The following is a 16,304-nucleotide window of genomic DNA, read 5'->3' on the forward strand; positions in this document are numbered from 1 at the left end:
TTCTCTCTCTTTCTCTGCCTATCTCTCTGTGATTCTCTCCCTCTCTCTCTCTTTCTCACTTATTACCTTTGAAAGTAACTTACATCAAGAAACTTCAAGCCTAAAAAATTCATCATGCATCACTTACAAATAATGACATTCTCCTACATAATTACATCAACACTAATACACCCAGGAAAATTAACAGTGTTTCTATAATACTATCTAATTGGGTCATTCATTTCTCAATGGTTCTCAGTGACACCTTTGACACCTTTTCCCATACCATTCTTTCTGTCTGGAATGTGTTTCAGTCAGCCTGTTTAATTTACCAAATCCCACACTTTCCATAGGTCCCAAATTCTAATTTCATCTCTTCCATAAAAAACTTTCATTGATAACTCCAACTCTCACTAATCTCTAGTGCCCTGAACTCCTGGAATGTTAAATTATCTGTATCAGTCACTCATGTGGCTCTGCTTATTACTTGTTTCTAACTGTCAACAGCTTCATATAAATATCTCATTTACACAGTGATATTCTTTGTCTCCCAAACTTCAATTACTTGTGTACCACCTTCCCAATTTCTGCCATATCCTTATCATCAATATTATTAACTTACTTAAAAAATTAGATCAGTTAAAATAAATAAATACCCATATTTGTTTTGTCCTAAGCAGTCTGGAGAATTTTGGGTTTGATGTGGGGTATTAGTTTCCTAGGGCTGCCACAACAAATTACTGCAAATTGGGTGGCTTAAAACAACAGAAATTTACAGTTCTAGAGGCCAGAGGTTCAAAATCAAGGTGTTGTGAGTGCCTCAAACCATCCCAAGGCTCTAGGGAAGAATCTGTTCCTTGCCTTTTCCACCTTCTGGTGGATGCAGGTGTTCTTTGACTTGTGGCCTCAGCACTCCAATGTCTGCATGTTTCTTCATATTGATTTCTTCTCTGAGTTTCTATGTGTGTCTCCTCTGTGTGTCTTTTATAAGGATATTTGTTATTGAATTTAGGGCCCGCCCAAATAATCCAGGAGAATCCCCTAATCTGGGGATTAGGACATGAACATATCTTTTGGGGGAACACCATTCAGCCCACTACAATGTGTTATGTATATATTTTTTCTAATATGTAATAAATAAATATATAACTATTTAAATAAAATAATTTATCTATGCACCAACCAAAAACAATCTTAGATACTCTGAGGAAGAAAAAATGTTTCATCTTATTATCAAATACCTAGTACACATATACATACATGCATACATATGTACATGCCTACATATATGCATTTCTGACCTCATTTTGCCTGGATGTAGCTGCTACTATGCTTGATACTTTTTCCCAGACCCTTAGGATTGCCTACTCATTAGTTTGTACAAATTGATGAATTCTTTTGTCTTATAGTGCTTCATTTCCTGATGCTATTGTGATGGTGGGAAGTAAAATTTGAAATCCCTCTAGGTTTAGATGAGGTCTAACTTTCTAATAATATCCAACTCCATCCACCTCTCCTTTCTCTAATACCCAAACACCTGATGTCCTTATTGGAGAAGGACTGGAGATTCAGAGGGTTAAAGTGACTTTTTATTTAAACAATGAATGTGCACATATATGTGTATATGTGCATACATGTGTACCTGGGCATGAAAATGATTAGTCTAAACCCAGAGAAAAGCTGAAAGAGACCTGTGTACAAAAGCAGCTTTCCTCTTTCTGTTTGGGAGGAGCCTGAGCTTTATCTTTTTTTTTTTTTTTTTTTTAAATTTTTGGCTGCGTTGGGTCTTCGTTGCTGTGCGCGGGCTTTTCTCGGCGAGTAGGGGCTACTCTTCGTTGCGGTGCACGGGCTTCTCATTGCGGTGGCTTCTCTTGTTGTGGAGCACGGGCTCTAGGTGCACAGGCTTCAGTAGTTGTGGCACGTGGGCTCAGTAGTTGTGGCTTGCGGGCTCTAGGGTGCAAGCTTAGTAGTTGTGGCACACGGGCTTAGTTGCTCCGCGGCATGTGGAATCTTCCCAGACCAGGGCTCAAACCCGTGTCCCCTGCCTTGGCAGGCGGATTCTTAACCTCTGTGCCACCAGGGAAGCCCCCTGAACTTTATCTTATTACCATCACAATACTCCTTCCTCTCCTTTCCACCTGCTGTGCTGTCTGGAGTATTTTGTTCTTTCATTTTCTTTCTAGCCTTGCTTTCCCACTTTCAAGATCTAAATCAGAGCTGTTTTAAGCAATTGATTTCCCTGACCCTCCACCTCCCAAGGCCTTTCTACCTATCTTCATCAAATGCTCAAGAGCTTAGGTATTTGTGAAATTAACCACATTTTCTCTGGGTTTCTTTCTAGAATTGAAGGCAGTAGGTGCCTTTTTCCATCCTCTGTGGTGATATATCAATAAATAACTCTTTTTTGTCAACTCAAATTGGCTTAAAGTCTGATTAGAATTCTGGACATTTGAGGGGAAGGACTGTGGAAATTAAAACTTATCTCCAAATTATCCCCAAGTTTCTGTATTTTTTTCATACCTAAGCTTCTTCATATACTCAGAAATCTTTGAAAGCTGCAGCCTGAAGTTTTAAAATAGTGAATGGGTAAAGTATTCTCTTTCTTTGAAGAGAGAGAGAGAGTTCTGTACTGACTGACTACAGAACACTTAAAACCTGAACTCATCACACAATATTGAAAATTAAAAGAGTTGATTTAAAGAGAAAAATCTGATGACACAGCTTTAGATCAATCCTCAGTTGAGCTTTCAAAGCTGTGGTAACTGTATTCAATGAAAAGTGGAACGAGGAGCCATCTTGAGTCATCTTAGTGAGAATTCTTAAAAATCTCTGAAAGTCTAGGGCTGAAAACACACTCACTCCTTACGTTATATCTCTTTCAGAACCTTCAGGTATAGTATGCTATGTACAAGGAGAAGGTAAACCAGATAGTGTGTGTTTTTTCTTTTACCATAAGGATAGCTATATTCAAAATATGAAAGAATTCAGACAGTATATTGAAATTCTTATTAAAATTACTTTGACCGTATTAAAAGAGAAATCTCAGTGCACACAAAAATCGTTCACTGTAGTAATATGTAGATATGGAATGCTTATCCTCTTATGTTTCCATTCACAAAGCAAGAAATGGTAAGGTAAACCCTGAGAGCTGCTTTCAAGCACAGTCTGTTCTCTTGAGGGAGCGTACATGCAGAATACAGTATTCACAAGCTGGAGAATCCTTGTTACAGGCTGGATTCACTTAGGCATAACAGGTACACTTGAAAGTGATATGGACAGAAGGAAATATGTGATGATATGCTTTGAGGAAGTTACTATTAAAACAATAAAACCCAAACAACTGGTCTTCCAACATTTCTTTTAAAGTCTTGTGACGATGGCAGAAGAAGAGTAATGACTGAAGCCCTATTGTGGAAAGGGTTTTTGTTAAGAATTGTTAGACCACAGGGCAGACTTGGTCTACAGAAGGACAACTCATGATGGTTTGCTGAAGCAGGACCCTGCAACATCTTATCTCATCAAGGCAATAAGAATAGCCTATATGTTCTTCAAGTTCTATACTTTCAGTCAGTTTCTATTTTGGATTTTCCTGAATAATATGTTTGTCAATATAATGAATAACTGTGGATTGAGTACTAGCTAATCACAAGGCCTTGAACTCATGACATTATTCTGGGCAACACTCAAGGTCTAGGAGATGGCCTCTATTTAGCAAAAGATAGTAAGATTGCCAAAGTAATCTCCATTTTATATTTAACATTCAGAACTTCAGCTTCCTTAGGTTTCTGGGACTAAAGCATAGAGTCCAGAAAGTCCCTGAAAATTTAACTAGATCTTTCCTTAATGTATACTGGCAGACTGTTTATTTCTATATCTGCACTCACAGCCTATATACTTCTAGAAAAACGATATTATACCTAAACTCTTCGTTTCTGTTTTTTGTTTTGTTTTGTTTTGTTTTTTTGGCCATGCCACACTGCTTGCTGGATCTTAGTTCCCTGACCAGGGATTGAAGCCAGGCCATGGCAGTGAAAGCCCCGAGTCCTAAACACTGGACCACCACGGAATTCCCAACCTAACCTCTTCTTATGCTTTCTGCTGTAACTCTATTTCTCAGTGTTATCAGGATAATCTCTGTTATCCCAGAGATTCCTGGGATTCTGCCTCTTTAATCTGGGAAAGGAGATAGTTAGGTGAAGGGACAAGTAGGAAATATGGGAAAAATAGGAGCTTAAGTTGATATGAGGGATTCAGAGGACAAGGAATTTTTAAGTTCAGCACAGCCATTCTTGACAACTTCTCCACATCCTCCCCCTCCCCACCAACAGAATTCTACTGCTCACCTCACCTGGATGGAGTGAATCCACCCATGAGGGATGGATTACATTAGAAGTATGTCAAACAGTGGGACAAATCACAGAAGACGTGTCTTAGAGGGGCAGATTGAAACAATATGTGGACCACAAACAAGGCGTGAGTTGGGATGAGGTCTTTTAAATCGAGAAACCAAAAATATCATAGCATAGCAGAGGGAGAAAGCAGATGGCTGTCTGGCTAAATTCTGTAAGTAAAATGTGGATACATCTTGGTGCCTTTAGTCATGCTCAGCATGCTCTGAGGGTATTTTAAAGAAAGTCAGAACAAGAGAACACTGCCTATTCTTGCCCCTCATCATTCTCTGAGTTTAGGCCCATATTATCTTTCATCTAAAATTTAAAAATCATAACCATAATATCATTTGATAATGATATTATGGATAATGATATTATGGATTGAGTACTTTAAAAATTACCAATAATTCTTTAATATCATCCAATATGCAGTTAATATTCAAATTTATCCAATTGTCTCATAAATGTCTTACCAAGATTTTTCCTTATGCTTCCAGTTTGACCTCTTTAAACCCTGTCTTATTCCTTCTTTAATCTATCCTTCATTAAGGAGCTAGTTAAACATCATAGAAATAGCTCTGCCCATGTCACTCCCCTCCTCAAAACAATTATCTTTTATTTTACCCAGCCTTTCCTTGAAATTCACTTTCTCTCATATTCCAAAAAAAAAAAAGCTTAGTCATATTTTGTGTAAGGGATGCATTCCTGAACATCTCTCATAATTCAGAACTCCCACAAATCAAGTATAATCCTGATAGAGAATGGAGTCTTGTTTGTTTACTGGCTAAGTAGCACTACTATCTCCAAAGCCATCTTCAAGGTCCAGATATTGCTTGGCAACGGCAGTAAACAGTCTACAATATCCTTGACCTTTTTTTGTTTTTAATTGAAGTATAGTTGACTTACAATATTGTATTAGTTTCAGGTGTACAGCATAGTGATTCAGCATTTTTACATATTATACTCCATTAGAAGTTATTACAAGATAATAGCTATAATTCCCTTTGCTATACAATATATCCTTGTTGATTATCTATTTTATACATAGTAGTTTTTATCTCTTAATCCCCTACCTCTAATTTGTCTACTCCCCTTTGGTAACCACTAGCTTGTTTTCTATATCTGTGAATCTGTTTATGTTTTTCATATACATTTGATAGTATTATTATTATTATTATTATTGGCTGTGCCATGCAGCTTGCAAGATCTCAGTTCCCCGACCAGGGATTGAACCTGCAGTGAAAGCGCTGAGTGCTAACCACCAGACCACCAGGGAATTCCCTGTATTATATTTTAGAATCCATATATAAGTGATATCATACAGTATCTTTCTGTCTGACTTATTTCACTAAGCATAATATTCTCTAGGACCATCCAAGTTGCTGCAAAAGGCAGAATTTCATTTTTTATGGCTGAGTAATATTCCATTGTGTGTATATGTGTGTGTGTATGTATATATATATATATATATATATATATATATATATATATATATATATATATATACCACATCTTCTTTATCTATTTGTCTATTGATGGACATGGGTTGCTTCCTTATTTGATTGTTATAAATAGTGCTGCTGTGAACATTGGGGTGCATGTATCTTTCTGAATTAGTGTTTTTTGTTGTTGTTGTTGTTGTTGTTTTTCTGTATACATACACAGGAGTGGAATTGCTGGAGCTTATGACAGTTGTATTTTTAATTTTTTTGAGGAATCTCCATACTGTTTTCCATAGTGGCTACACCAATTGATATTCCCAACAGTGTAGAAGGGTTCCTTTTTCTCCACATCCTCTCCAACATTTGTTATTTGTAGACTTTTTGATGATAACCATTCTGACAGGTGTGAGGTGATAACTCATTGTTGTTTTGATCTGCATTTCTCTGATAATTAAAAATGTTGAACATATTTTCATGTGCCTGTTGGCCATCTGTATGTCTTCTTTGGACAATGTGTATTCAAGTCTTCTACCCATTTTTTTTTAATTTTTTAATTTAATTTTATTTACTTTTTTATACAGCAGGTTCTTATTAGTTATCCATTTCATACACATCAGTGAATACATGTCAATCCCAAACTCCCAATTCATCACAGCACCACCACCCCACCGACCGCTTTCCCTCCTTGGTGTCCATATGTTTGTTCTCTACATCTGTGTCTCAATTTCTGCCCTGCAAACCGGTTCATCTGTACCATTTTTCTAGGATCCACATATATGTGTTAATATACGATATTTTTTTTATCTTTCTGACTTACTTCACTCTGTATGAAAGTCTCTAGATACATCCATGTCTCTACAAATGACCCAATTTCCTTCCTTTTTATGGCTGAGTAATATTCCATTGTATATATGTACCACAACTTTTTATCCATTCGTCTGTCGATGGGCATTTAGGTTGATTCCATGACCTGGCTATTGTAAATAGTGCTGCAATGAACATTGGGGTGCACGTGTCTTTTTGAATTATGGTTTTCTCAGGGTATATGCCCAGTACTGGGATTGCGGGGTCATATGGTAATTCTATTTTTAGTTTTTTAAGGAAACTTCATACTGTTCTCCATAGTGGCTGTATCAATTTACATTCCTACCAACAGTGCAAGAGGGTTCCCTTTTCTCCACACCCTCTCCAGCATTTGTTGTTTGTAGACTTTCTCATGATGCCCATTCTAACTAGTGTGAGGCGATACCTCATTGTACTTTTGATTTGCATTTCTCTAATAATTAGTGATGTTGAGCAGCTTTTCATGTGCTTCTTGGCCATCTGTATGTCTTCTTTGGAGAAATGTCTATTTAGGTCTTCTACCCATTTTTGGATTGGGTTGTTTGTTTTTCTTAATATTGAGCTGCATGAGCTGTTCATATATTTTGGAGATTAATCCTTTGTCCATTGATTCATTGGCAAATATTTTCTCCAATTCTGAGGGTTGCCTTTTCATGTTGTTTGTAGTTTCCTTTGCTGTGCAAAAGCTTTTAAGTTTCATTAGGTCCCATTTGTTTATTTTTGTTTTTATTTCCATTACTCTAGGAGATGGATCAAAAAAGATCATGCTGTGATTTATGTCAAAGAGAGTTCTTCCTATGTTTTCCTTTAAGAGTTTTATAGTGTCTGGTCTTACATTTAGGTCTGTAATCCATTTTGAGTTAATTTTTGTGTATGGTGTTAGGGAGTGTTCTAATTTCATTCTTTTACATGTAGCTGTCCAGTTTTCCCAGCACCACTTATTGAAGAGACTGTCTTTTCTCCATTGTATATCTTTGACTCCTTTGTCATAGATTAGTTGACTATAGGTGCATGGGTTTATCTCTAGGCTTTCTATCCTGTTCCATTGATCTATATTTCTGGTTTTTTGCCAGTACCATATTGTCTTGATTACTGTAGCTTTGTAGTATAGTCTGAAGTCAGGGAGTCTGATTCCTCCAGCTCCATTTTTTTCCCTCAAGACTGCTTTGGCTATTCGGGGTCTATTGTGTCTCCATAAATATTTTAAGATTTTTTGTTCTAGTTCTGTAAAAAATGCCATTGGTAATTTAATAGGGATTGCATGGAATCTACAGATTGCTTTGGGTAGTATAGCCATTTTCACAATATTGATTCTTCCAATCCAAGAACATGGTGTATCACTCCATCTCTTTGTATCATCTTTAATTTCTTTCATCAGTGTCTTATAGTTTTCTGCATACAGGTCTTTTGTCTCCCTAGGTAGGTTTATTCCTAGGTATTTTATTCTTTTTGTTGCAGTGGTAAATGGGAGTGTTCCCTGAATTTCTCTTTCAGATTTTTCATCATTAATGTATAGGAATGCAAGAGACTTCTGTTCATTAATTTTGTATCCTGCAACTTTACCAAATTCATTGGTTAGCTCTAGTAGTTTTTTGGTGACATCTTTAGGATTCTCTATGTATCGTATCATGTCATCTGCAAACAGTGACAGTTTTATTTCTTCTTTTCCAATTTGTATTCCTTTTATTTCTTTTTCTTCTCTGATTGCCGTGGCTAGGACTTCCAAAACTATGTTGAATAATAGTGGTGAGAGTGGACATCCTTGTCTTTTTCCTGACCTTAGAGGAAATGCTTTCAGATTTTCACCATTGAGAATGAGCTATGCTGTGGGTTTGTCGTATATGGCCTTTATTATGTAGAGTTAATTTCCCTCTATGCCCACTTTCTGGAGAGTTTTTATCATAAATGGGTGTTGAATTTTGTCAAAAGCTTTTTCTGCATCTATTGAGATGATAATATGGTTTTTCTTCTTCACTTTGTTAATGTGGTGTATCACATTGATTGATTTGTGTATATTGAAGAATCCTTGCATCCCTGGGATAAATCTCACTTGATCATGGTGTATGATTCTTTTAATGTGCTGTAGGATTCTGTTTGCTAGTATTTTGTTGAGGATTTTTGCATGTTCATTCATCAGTGATATTGGTCTGTAATTTTCTTTTTTTGGTAGTATCTTTGTCTGGTTTTGGTATCACGGTGATGGTGGCTTCATAGAATCAGTTTGGGAGTGTTCCTTCCTCTGCAATATTTTGGATGAGTTTGAGAAGGAAGGGTGTTAGCTCTCCTCTAAATGTTTGATAGAATTCACCTGTGAAGCCATCTGGTCCTGGACTTTTGCTTGTTGGAAGATTTTTAATAACAGGTTCATTTTCATTACTTGTCATTGGTCTATTCATATTTTCTATTTCTTCCTGGTTCAGTCTTGGAAGGTTCTACTTTTCTAAGATTTTTTCCATTTCTTCCAGGTTGTCCATTTTATTGGCATAGATTTATTTGTAGTAGTCTCTTAGGATGCTTTGTATTTCTGTGGTGTCTGTTGTAACTTCTCGTATTTTCATTTCTAATTTTATTGATTTGAGGCCTCTCCCTCTTTTTCTTGATGAGTTTGACTAATGGTTTATCAATTTGGTTTATCTTCTCAAAGAACCAGCTTTTAGTTTTATTGATCTTTGTTATTGTTTTCTTTGTTTCTATTTCATTTATTTCTGCTCTGATCCTTATGATTTCTTTCCTTCTGCTAAATTTGGGTTTTGTTTGTTCTTCTTTCTCTAATTCCTTTAGGTTTAAGTTTAGGTTGTTTATTTGAAATTTTTCTTGTTTCTTGAGGTAGGCTTGTATTGTTACAAACTTCCCTCTTAGAACTGCTTTTGCTGCATCCCATAGGTTTTGGATCATCATGTTTTCGTTGTCCGTTGTCTCTAGGTATTTTTTTATTTTCTCTTTGATTTATTCAGTGATCTCTTGGTGATTTAGTAATGTATTGTTCAGCCTCCATGTGTTTGTGTTTTTTACGTTTTTTTCCTGTAATTGATTTCTAATCTCATAGCGTTGTGGTCAGAAAAGTTGCTTGATATGATTTCAATTTTCTTAAATTTACTGAGGCTTCATTTGTGACCCAAGATGTGATGTATCCTGGAGAATGATCCATGCGCATTTGAGAAGGACGTGTAATCTGCTGTTTATGGATGGAATGTCCTGTAAATATCAATTAAATCTATCGGGTCTATGTGTCGTTTAAAGCTTATGTTTCCTTATTAATTTTCTGTTTGGATGATCTGTCCATTGGTGTTAGTGAGGTGTTAAAGTCGCCCACGATTATTGTGTTATTGTTGATTTCCTCTTTTATAGCTGTTAACAGTTGCCTTATGTATTGATGTGCTCCTATATTGGGTGCATATATATTTATAATTGTTATATCTTCTTGGATTGCTCCCTTGATCACTATGTAGTGTCCTTCCTTTTCTCTTGTAACATTCTTTACTTTAAAGTCTATTTTATCTGATATGAGAATTGCTACTCCAGGTTTCTGTTGATATTTCCATGGAATATCTTTTTCCATCCCCTCACTTTCAGTCTGTATGTGTCCCTAGGTCTGAAGTGGGTCTCTGGTAGACAATATATATATGGGTCTTGTTTTTGTATCCATTCAACGAGCCTGTGTCTTTTGGTTGATGCATTTAATCCATTCACGTTTAAGGTAATTATCAATAAGTATATTCCTATTACCATTTTGTTAATTGTTTTGGGTTTGTTTTTGGAGGTCCTTTTCTTCTCTTGTTTTTCTCACTTAGAGAAGTTCCTTTAGCATTTGTTGTAGAGCTGGTTTGATGGTGCTGAATGCTCTTAGTTTTTGCTTGTCTGTAAAGCTTTTGATTTCTCCATCAAATCTGAATGAGATCCTTGCCGGGTAGAGTAATCTTGGTTGTAGGTTCTTCCCTTTCATCACTTTAAATATGTCATGCCATTCCCTCTGGCTTGTAGAGTTTCCTCTGAGAAATCAGCTGCTAAACTTATGGGAATTCCCTTGTATGTTAACCTTATGGGAGTTCCCTTGTATGTTGTCATTTTTCCCTTGCTGCTTTCAATAATTTTTCTTTGTCTTTAATTTTTGCCAGTTTTATTACTACGTGTCTCAGCTTGTTTCTCCTTGGGTCTATCCTGTATGGGACTCTGTGCACTTCCTGCACTTGGGTTCCTATTTCCTTCCCACATTAGGGAAGTTTTTGACTATAATCTCTTCAAATATTTTCTCAGGTCCTTCTCTCTCTCTTCTCCTTCTGGGACACCTGTAATGCAAATGTTGTTGCATTTTATGTCGTCCCAGAGGTCTCTTAGGCTGTCTTCATTTCTTTTCATTCATTTTTCTTTATTCTGTTCCACAGCAGTGAATTCCACCATTCTGTCTTCCAGGTCACTTATTTGTTCTTCTGCCTCAGTTATCCTGTTATTGATTCCTTCTAGTGTATTTTTCATTTTAGTTATTGTATTTTTCATCTCTGTTTGTTTGCTCTTTAATTCTTCTAGTTCTTTGTTAAACATTTCTTGCATCTTCTCTATCTTTGCCTCCATTCTTTTTCAGAGGTCCTGGATCATCTTCTCTATCATTATTCTGAATTCTTTTTCTGGACGGTTGCCTATCTCCACTTCATTTCGTTGTTTTTCTGGGGTTTTATATTGTTCCTTCATCTCGTACATAGTCCTCTGCCTTTTCCTTTTGTCTATCTTTCTGTGAATGTGGTTTTTGTTCCACAGGCTGCAGGACTGTAATTCTTTTTGCTTCCACTGTCTGCCCTCTGGTGGATGAGGCTATCTAAGAGGCTTGTGCAAGTTTCCTGATGGAAGGGACCGGTGGTGGGTAGAGTTGGCTGTTGCTCTGGTAGGCAGAACTCAGTAAAACTTTATTCTACTTGTCTGCTGATGGGTGGGGCTTGGTTCCCTCCCTGTTGGTTGTTTGGCCTGATGCGACCCAACACTGGAGCCTACCCGGACTCTTTGGTGGGGCTAATGACCAACTCTGGGAGGGCTCACACCAAGGGGTACTTCCCAGAACTTCTGCTGCCAGTGTCCTTGTCCTCACAGTGAGACACAGCCACCCCCTGCCTCTGCAGGAGACCCTCCAACACCAGCAGGCAGGTCTGGTTCAGTCTTCCATGGAGTCACTGCTCCCTCGTTTGGGTCCCAACACACACACCACCCTGTGTGTGCCCTCCAAGAGTGGAGTCTCTCTTTCCCCCAGTCCTGTCAAAGTCCTGCAATCAAATCCCGCTAGCCTTCAAAGTCTGATTCTCTAGGAATTCCTCCTCCCATTGCCGGACCCCAAGGTTGGGAAGCCTGACATGGGGCTCAGAACCTCCATTCCAGTGGGTGGACTTCTGTGTTATAAGTGTTCTCTGGTTTGTTAGTCACCCATCCAGCAACTATGGAATTTGATTTTATTGTGATTGTGCCCCTCCTACCATCTCACTGTGGCTTCTCCTTTGTCTTTGGATGTGGGGTATCTTTTTTGGTGAGTTCCAGTGCCTTCCTGTTGATGATTGTTCCCTTCTACCCATTTTTTAATTGGGATATCCTTGATCTTTGAATTCATGGAACTCAGAAAAATTGTAATTAGGTTGAGGTTTTATGTTATTTTATATATTACCTATAAAGTGATCATTTAATTAGTATTTATTTTTTGGCCACGCTGCATGTGGGATCTTAGTTCCCTGACCAGGAATCAAACCCGTGTCCCCTGCATTGGAAACACAGAGTCTTAACCACTGGACCGCCAGGGAAGTCCCTTAATTAGTATTTTTAAATTTAAAAGTTGCACAGATAGAGTTTGCATTTAATACAACTGACTGTACTGCATCATTATTCCCTAAGCATATTGTCTGTTGTTATGTCTCTGTAGATGGAAATTATTTTTTACCCTTTCTCTTCTTACAGAACTTGTATTAATTCTCTAAGACTCATATGAAATATCACTTCCTCCTTGAAACCTTCCCTGATCTTCTAGACAGAATGAATCATTCCCTTTTCTTTTTCTAAAATACCTTGCTTGTATATCTGCTGCATCACTTATTATGGTATGACTTATAAGCTACTCATATTATTCTATCATTGTACTTGGTATGTTAGTATGTACTTCGTGGCTATACCTTATTCATTTATGCCCTCACTGGGCTTAACACAGTACTAATAGTGGATATTCAGATGTGTTGATTCTAACTAATCTTGCAGAATTATTGTAAAGTTTAAATGAAATAATTTGTATAAATTGCCTTATACGGTGCCTGATGCTGGTACTCAATAAAGTTTCCATCTTTTTTCCTCTTTACTCTTGTTTTAATTTTTCCTCTTGCCTCATTTTTCTCAACTCCCTGTATATTCTGTCCATGACAACAGAATAGAGATTTCTTTCTTTCATTGCTCACATCTCTCTTCTTCAGGGTACTAACACTCACTGTTTGCACCTCTCATTTGTTTATGTATTTATTTTAGGTCACTGGCCCTGTTAAAATTAGAGATTCCCTTAAGGCAGCAGACAGAGGTAATATGACATCTCCACCACTCCTGGATGCCAACCCCATGGAGAACCCAGCACTGTTAAATGACATCAAGATTGAGCCCCCAGAAGAACTTCTGGCTAATGATTTCAACCTGCCCCAGGTGGAACCAGTTGACCTCTCCTTTCACAAGCCAAAGTCTCCTCTTCAGCCTGCCAGTATGCTGCAAGCTCCAATACGTCCTCCCAAGCCACAGTCTGCTTCCCAGACTCTTGTAGTATCCACTTCAACATCAGACACAGCCACTTCAGCAAATATCCCTACTGTTCTGACTCCAGGCTCTATCCTGGCCTCCTCTCAGGGCACTGGTGGCCAGCAGATCTTACATGTGATTCACACCATCCCCTCAGTCAATCTGTCAAATAAGATGGGTAGCCTGAAGGCCATCCCAGTGGTGGTGCAGTCGCTGCCCATGGTGTATACTACTTTGCCTGCAGATGGGAGCCCTGCAGCCATTACAGTCCCACTCATTGGAGGAGATGGCAAAAATGCTGGATCAGGTGAGCATCAATCTGCCCCTTTGCTGGACCTTACCTTCCTTCATCTACTCCCTTTTTGAATATTCTATCTCCTATTTCTTTTCCAATTATTCTTGCATACAGCTTTAAGAGCAATTTTTCATAAATACTGTTTTTATCATGTCTCTTCAATGCTTACAAATGTACAAAGAATCTTTTTCATTTAGCCCATGTTTCTCAAACTGGGGTATACATATCTTTGAGTGAAATACTATGTATCTTCCTGGAACCTCTATATTATTTGACAGTAAGTAATTTAAAACATTTTATATTTTTAAAATATGATTTTATTAAAGAGAAAAATATAATATTTGAACAATATTTTAAAACATGAACTTCAAAAATAGTTTTAAGCTACTAAAGCACCTACACTGGGACTTTCCAGGAGGATGTGTTTAGTCTTCTATGTCATTAGGAATGCTTTGGTAGAAAAGTTGAGAATGTTTCTAGCCCTACATACATAGCCAGCCTTATCTCCCAGCCTCTCCCAGCACTGTACTTTTCTCTTTCCTACAAGTAAAATAGTCTTTGAAATTTTGCCATCTTTCCTGTGTTCCACCTCATTTGGCATCTATCACCTTCCATGTTAATTTTTTACATGCTTGTATCACAAGTGTATGGGTATTCTTCCCAATTGAATTGTAAATTGCTTGAGGACAAGACTCCATCTTATTTTTCTTTGTGCATCTCCAGAGAGCACAGTGGTAGATAGTAGTTGTTTTGTAACAAATAATGTGATGAACAAACTTGAAATTTTTTCCAGGAGAGAGTTCATATGCTGTAATCTTACCTTTTACTTATTTTTAAAATAAGTTCAGAATTTAGAAAGGTATGTTTATCTCCCTTTCACCACTATCGCCCAGCCACCCAGTTCCCCTCCTAGAGACATATCTAGTTTGTAATGGAGAATGATGGAAGAAAATTATATGGCTTCTTGAAGTGGTTCAAGATATTTACCTTCACCACATCTGTAGAATTACAACCACTTTTGGATGTTCAGCTTTAGGAAGGATGTTGGGAAATTGGAGTATAATCAGAGGAGAAAGATTAAGATGGTGAGAGGACTAAAACCCATGTCAGAAAGGAGCTGATAAATGTTTAGCATGAATTAAAAAGACCAAAGGGGAGATATGCGGGTGGAAATGACTAGGAACCAGATTTCAGCTCAGTGTTAAAAAAAAACTTTCTAAGAGTTTTCTACCTTTGAAATTCAATGCCTTGTGATCATTCCATCACTAAATGTAGGAGAATGACATACTAAGCATCAAGTTGCTGAGACTCCGCCGTGTTCTTTTGAATAAAAATGCCATTATTGATTAGTGGTTAATTGTGGTAATGATAAGTATTCATAACAATCTTGTTTTTGAGATCCCCTGAGGAGGTTATTTAAAATACAATTATCAATTTTCATATAGGGAGAGAGCCAAACAAAAGAGGAAATGGGAAAATAAAATTCTTTGTGTGAGAATTTGCTGATATCAAGGCAGTGGTAATACCAAGGGATGGTTTGATGGGCTTTGAATTCCCCCCCACCATAATATCCATCAGTCCATCAGAACTATTTTAAATAAACAGAATAAATTTTAAAAGTGTTCAATGTAGTTTCAAGCTGAGACCATTAGCACAGTGGTCTCCAAATGGTATGTTTACACCTTGGTGGGGGGGCAAAGGGGGTATTGCACAAAGTATTTGGAGCACAAAAAGAAAGCATCAAAACTTCTATTTGTATTGTCTCGCCCTTTACATGTTATTTTGTTTATTTTTCATAATGTACACAAAATTTTAGGATGCTAGTACATTTATATCATAAACACACACATACGCATGCAGAGACACAGACACAGATATATGCTTAAAACGTTTTAGTGAATGATACACAATGTATGGAGGTGACTGTGCTAGCCAAATACTCCCCATCCCCAACTTTATTGCCACCCTTAAGTTTCTTCTATATAGAAATTTTGAAGCTTTCACTAGATCTAGGAGATGTCTGACCATCTGACTGAGTTTTGTTAGGCGTCAGAAACACCATTGGTTGACAATAAATATTTAAGGGCTTCTGCCAACATAGGTGGAAGGGAAGGACGCTAACATGTATCAAGCACCTACTAGACACTCCTTATGTGTCTCATCTCAATGACTCGTTTCCATTAAGGAACACAAAAGCCAAAGGGGATGTTCTCACCTCTGGCATGAGCCTAGGCATTGATCTGAGGACAGACAAGTAACTATTTAGAGTTTGATTCAACAAATACAAATTGAACCTGACTTTTCAACAGACACTGTCTTGGGTCCTCGAGATAGGGAGTTGAATCATACCCAGACCTTATCCTAGAGAAACCCACTATCTTATCTTACTCACTATCCTAGAGAAGCTCATTCTAGTGAGAATGCTCCACAGTACCCTTCCCTCAAAGGAATTTCTTTATCCTGCTCTGCTAAAATTTTAAATGCTCTTCTCTTCCTTCCATACAAATATACTTCTTCCATCTTTGCTTTTTCTTTATTTCTCTATTTTGCTGCTACTTTTCATTGTGGGCCAAACTGGGAATCCGGAAAATGATTAGAGGCTCATATATTTGT

At 37.4% G+C, this 16,304-nt stretch overlaps 1 protein-coding gene across 4 annotated transcripts in view; it reads left to right on the forward strand.

Annotated features, from left to right (window-relative positions):
• KLF8 (KLF transcription factor 8) overlaps positions 1–16,304 on the forward strand; it is a 291,207-nt gene that overhangs the window by 248,659 nt on the left and 26,244 nt on the right. For all 4 annotated transcript variants that reach the window (XM_059910244.1, XM_059910247.1, XM_059910245.1 and 1 more), the window contains one exon: positions 13,139–13,703. In XM_059910244.1, the coding sequence (XP_059766227.1) occupies positions 13,139–13,703 (565 nt within the window). The remainder of the gene's footprint in view (positions 1–13,138; positions 13,704–16,304) is intronic.

Source organism: Balaenoptera ricei, chromosome X (assembly GCF_028023285.1).
Source record: "Balaenoptera ricei isolate mBalRic1 chromosome X, mBalRic1.hap2, whole genome shotgun sequence".
NCBI lineage: Eukaryota > Metazoa > Chordata > Mammalia > Artiodactyla > Balaenopteridae > Balaenoptera > Balaenoptera ricei.